The following is a 5,604-nucleotide window of genomic DNA, read 5'->3' on the forward strand; positions in this document are numbered from 1 at the left end:
TTTAATAAAAAAAGGATTTCTAGATTTTTAAGGATTTTAAAGGGTTATTAGTAATTCAAATCTCACAGTTTCTTCTTTTAATTTGAATATAGGTACTTAGAGGGAAAACGAGGAATCTCTCGAAATCTATAAAGTGTGACTATCTCCCACTCTCTCGGAGATAGTGTGAGATAGTTGCAGAAGATGTAGTTTTGATGCCAAACAGGGAAGGTGATTTTGTGAAAAATTTGGAAATCTGGATCAAAATCCCAACAAAATATGGAATGAAAATCAAGGACACAATGAAGCCGATGACAACGATGGTAGGGAAGGAAGAGGTACAAGTTAGCATAAAGATAGCGGATGTAGAGTTGAAACAAATTAGCTTATTTCAATATCTAGGAGTGTATGTTTCTAGTTCTAGATTTAGTGTTAGTTTTGATATTAGAACTAAAACTAGAACTAACACTATACCTAGAACTAGAATCAATCGGGTTTAGCCGTCTTTAGAGACTTGCGGCTAAACCCAAATGATTCTAGTTCTAAGTATAGTGTTAGTTCTACATAGTAACAGTACTAATGTAAAATTAGAAATATTCGGGTTTAGTCGTCTTTAGAGACGTGCGGCTGATGATTCTAGTTTTACATTAGTACTGTAACTATGTAGAACTAACACTATACTTAGAACTAGAAACATTCCAGTTTAGCCGCACGTCTCTAAAGACAGCTAAACTCGAATGATTCTAGTTCTAGGTAGAGTGTTAGTTTTAGTTTTACACTTGTATTTTCACTAGAACTAACACTATACCTAGAACTAGAATCATTTGGGTTTAGCCGTCTTTAGAGACGTGGGGCTAAACCCAAATGATTCTAGTTCTAGGTATAGTGTTAGTTCTACATAATAACAGTACTAGTGTATAACTAGAACTAACACTAGACCTAGAACAGTGCCGGCGTCAGAAGGTTAATTTGCAAGAAAAAGTCTGAAATTGCAATAGTTATAAACTAGACTTCAGCAAAAAACAGGAATTACATTGTTCAAAGTCCACATGAAGTCTGAAATTACTGTTCAGAGAAAACAAAAAATTGATTATAAACCAAACATGATTTTTGATGGCAATACTTATGTGTTCAATAAAAGAATGCGAAGAATATGAACAAGAAATCAATGGATTTGTCTTGTTATTGCACAAGAAGGAAATCACCAATACGGAAACTTTGCCAATGCAGGATAAGCACAAAAGCAAAGTAACAACTGCAGAAATGAGGTACCGGGTGGTACAAGATCCGTATAGATAATAAGAGGCTTCCAAAAAGATGATGATAGACACCCAGAAAGAAGTAGCTGTCAGTATTAAGAACAAAACATACATAACGTTGGCAGAAGACTAGATACTGCTCTGGAAGATTAAATACTGTTTTCTGAAGACTAGGTCTAAATACAGCGTCTGCAAAAACATAAGATATTGTTGGAGAAAACATTAAAAAGGCGCCGGCGCCCCATTTTAGACGGCGCCCGTGTACAGTGCACCCCTTGCACCCCCCGGTAGCGCCGCCTCTGACCTAGAACTAGAAATATTTGTCTTCAGACGAACGGCTAAACCCGAAAATTTCTAATTCTAGGTCTAGTGTTAGTTCTAGTTTTAATTGTTATGCACCGCTAGACCAAGAACTAGAATCATTTGGGTTCAGCTGTCTTAAGAGACGTACGACTAAACCCAAATGTTTCTAGTTCTAGGTCAAATGTTGGTTCTAGTGACAGTGTAAGTGTAAAACTAGAACTAACACTATACCTAGAACTAGAATCATTCGGGTTTAGCCGTCTTTAGAGACGTGCGGCTAAACCCAAATGATTCTAGTTCTACGTATAGTGTTAGTTCTAGTTTATTACACTTACTACACTTTTTAGTTCTAGTTTACAGTTTAGCCGCACGTCTCTAAAGACGGCTAAACTCGAATGATTCTAGTTCTAGGTAGAGTGTTAGTTCTAGTTTTACACTTGTATTCTCACTAGAACTAACACTATACCTAGAACTAGAATCATTTGGGTTTAGCCGTCTTTAGTGACGTGGGGCTAAACCCAAATGATTCTAGTTCTAGGAAATTAAGATGATTCTAGTTCTAATTAACCTTCTGACGCCGGCACTGTTCTAGGTCTAGTGTTAGTTCTAGTTTTACACTAGTACTGTTATTATGTAGAACTAACACTATACCTAGAACTAGAATCATTTGGGTTTAGCCGTCTTTAGTGACGTACGACTAAACCCAAATGTTTCTAGTTCTAGGTCAAATGTTGGTTCTAGTGACAGTGTAAGTGTAAAACTAGAACTAACACTATACCTAGAACTAGAATTAGTCGGGTTTAGCCGTCTTTAGAGACGTGCGGCTAAACCCAAATGATTCTAGTTCTACGTATAGTGTTAGTTCTAGTTTATTACACTTAACACTTTTTAGTTCTAGTTTACAGTTTAGCCGCACGTCTCTAAAAACGGCTATTTTTAGTTCTAGGTCTACTGTTAGTTTTAATGCTTTAATGTTTCTAATTCTCGATCTAATGTTAGTTCTAATTTTTCTTTCCCGTATTATCTGTTATATCGAGAATATACTGTAATGTAATCATCAAGTTATTGTAGTAACATTTTCCCATTCAATTTTTTTTTCTAATCATCGTCTACACAACACAATCGTTTTGGAAAACCGCAAAAGTAGAACGAGGACCCCGTCGGTCGACGGAAAGGGGGAGGCTGGAACTAAACCCAGAATGGCGAGGAAATTAAGTGAGCATTTAACTATTACTCCGGCGGTTCGGCGGTTACTAATGACGGCATTGTGAGAGGGCGGTTGCTTTCCGAGACCCCCAAAGCCCCCGGGGGATACCCGAGGGTCAGGGACCGACCGTGTGCCAGCTGGCGTTTTGTAGTTATTGAGGTAATTAAACGTCTGCAATTAGTGGGTAACGTTGAAGGTCGCATGATAAATTTCATGTAAATCACGTGTAAACATCATAGATTTTTTTAAAATTAATTTGAGATTGAATATAGGCGCCTCGGTGCGGTTTGGATGAGATTTTCTGAGAGGGTGGGGCTCGTTTAATTATCTTTCCGCAAAATAAATTAACCGAACGGATTCATTCAAATTTTTTCTAATAACCCTAATGTCTGGTGGCCTTGATTTAGGGTCGGAACGGGCGCCGTTGCGGCCCGTGGTAGCCGCCCCATAAATCTGATGCAATTTCGGCTCATCGTACCGGAACGCCACAATTACCGGGCCGAAGATTTATTAGTAATAACTTGTACTGATATACATAACCGTCGTCTCTAGAATGAAAATGTTACGATTCAAAACATCTAGATTATAACTAATAATTTTTTTATTAAATAAATATTTATATAATAGTATATTGTTTTATATGGAAGAGAAGCAGTGCTTTTTATGGCGTGGTCTGTCGCTTAGCGACGAACGCAGTGAGTCGCTAATGACAGATGAGCCGTTAAAATTGTGGCGTGTCCGACAGTTTGCCGGACGAACGAAGTGAGTCCGGCAATGACGGACCAGCCACAAACGAATCTGCTTCTCTTCCGAATAAAACATAGTATTTTTTCTTCAAACGTTGCAAATAATACGGCGCTAAAGTGAAATGTTCTTCAACGTTATGGCGCTAAAGTGAAATTTACTTTAGCGCCATAACGCTGAAGTACTTTTTTGCTATGTTGATCTTAGCAACCGTCGTTATGCAACAATGACTTACTTCTACCGCGAGTAAACACGACAACAAAGTTGTCATTTAATGACGTTTGAAGAAAAATATTTTAATATGACATAACATCAACTTAAGAAATGATTTATATTTAAAGTTCTAGACAGTACGTCGCGTCTTTATCTTACCTACATAAAGAAATAAGGCGCGACGTCCTGTCTCTGAAACACACAATAAAACTCTTTGATTTTGGCACCGATAGTAATTCTGTCTTAATTGTAACCTTGACACTTTTGACGTTATTATTTAATTTTCTTTATCATCGACAGCATCAAAATAAAAATCATATAAAATGAAAAAACTTAATAGAATCGCTAAAGAATTATCACAAAGAAAAACGATTCTATCCAAAGTAACATCAAAAAACTCATGCATTATTTATATACTCATTCTTTTTTGTATAATTATTATGGTTCAAACTACGATGGTGTATTACGAAAAATTGATCGTGTGTAAGAATTTTAATAAGAATCATTTCAAAAAAATATTGAATTAACATTTATTTTAGTTCGCTGGGTAAAAGGAAAAGGTTTACAAATTTCTATTGAAAATAGTGTAAAATATCCAAGTAATAATTTTGATGGTGACAATTTTAAATAATTCTATTTATTTTTTTAAATAATTTATTGTTTTAATTTTAGATAATTGTAGTATCACGAAAGAAATGTTAGTTATAATATCATCTTCCCCATCCAATTTCGCCCAACGAGACGTAATAAGAAAAACTTGGGGAAATGAAAAATTTTTGGCTCCAAGATCGATAAAGATTTACTTTTCAATGGGAACTCAAACGAAATATTTGGATAATTTAAAAAACGAAGCATTTAATCATAATGATTTAATTTTATTTAATTACAGCGATTTGGACACTAATAATACATTTAAATCATTGCACCTATTAAATTATGTTTTTAATAATTCTTATGATTACATCGTAATAACATCTCAAGACGTTTATTTGAATCTTCCGAAACTATACGATTTTCTCCCAAAATGTCCCGTTGGTTTAATGATGGGTAATTTGATAATTGATGAACCTAAAATTTACAAAATATGTGTTAACTTTACTTGCCAAATATTAAATTACACCGAACATTTAAGAGAAACTACTTACGTTGCTTCGTTAGATGTGATTAAAAAATTTTATAAAACGACTAAAATTTATAACGATGGTTCTTTAATAAAGAACGATTTTATAACAGGATTTTTACCCACTATAACAAACGTAACATTGGTGAACCACCATATGTTTACTTACATGGAAAATGTAATTGATCCGTGTATTTTGGAGAGTGTTATCGTTTCTCATAAGTTAACACCAGAAAAAATTATTGAGGCTCACGCAAATATTATAGGATTACAATATAACCAACAAATTTGTGAAGGAACGATTGTGTTTGGATCCAAAATAAATGCTAACGATTCAAGTTTACTACCCCCTATTTTCGATAAGAAGATATCTTTAGGTCCTCGTAATCCTTTTGGTCCACACATTATAATTAATTAATAATTTTATGATACACATTTTTGTACATCAATAAATATGCAAAAAGTTGAGCGAAGACTTTTTCTTTGTGAAAAAAAATTCATGCCGGTCTTTAGGTCAGATCGATGATAGGTCACGCATAACGCCAAAGGGTGTCATCCAGTTGTTCTCGTGAGAGATCCCGTCGCGATATGATCTTGAGTCCCTCCGGTTCGACATAGGTACTATCCTTTTTACCGTGAACGGATAATAATTAGCAACGAGAGATACTACGGGGGTCGTCGACGACACTGCCGGATTTCGTGGTGGAGCCTGATGACGTCGTCGTCCCCTTCACGATCAGAATAGGGTACGAACTGACTCAGCAAATTGTAGCTAGTAG

General features: G+C 35.5%; 1 protein-coding gene across 1 annotated transcript; it reads left to right on the top strand.

Moving 5' to 3' along the window:
• Window positions 1-3,979: 3,979 nt before the first annotated feature.
• Window positions 3,980-5,293, top strand: LOC111415023 (lactosylceramide 1,3-N-acetyl-beta-D-glucosaminyltransferase A-like). Its single transcript, XM_023046517.2, has 3 exons — window positions 3,980-4,188; window positions 4,245-4,319; window positions 4,378-5,293. Exons 1-3 carry the CDS (start codon window positions 4,029-4,031, stop codon window positions 5,241-5,243), a joined length of 1,101 nt encoding a protein of 366 aa, XP_022902285.2. The 5' UTR covers window positions 3,980-4,028; the 3' UTR covers window positions 5,244-5,293.
• The last annotated feature ends 311 nt before the right edge of the window (window positions 5,294-5,604 follow it).

Source organism: Onthophagus taurus, chromosome 6 (genome assembly GCF_036711975.1).
Source record: "Onthophagus taurus isolate NC chromosome 6, IU_Otau_3.0, whole genome shotgun sequence".
NCBI classification, from domain to species: domain Eukaryota; kingdom Metazoa; phylum Arthropoda; class Insecta; order Coleoptera; family Scarabaeidae; genus Onthophagus; species Onthophagus taurus.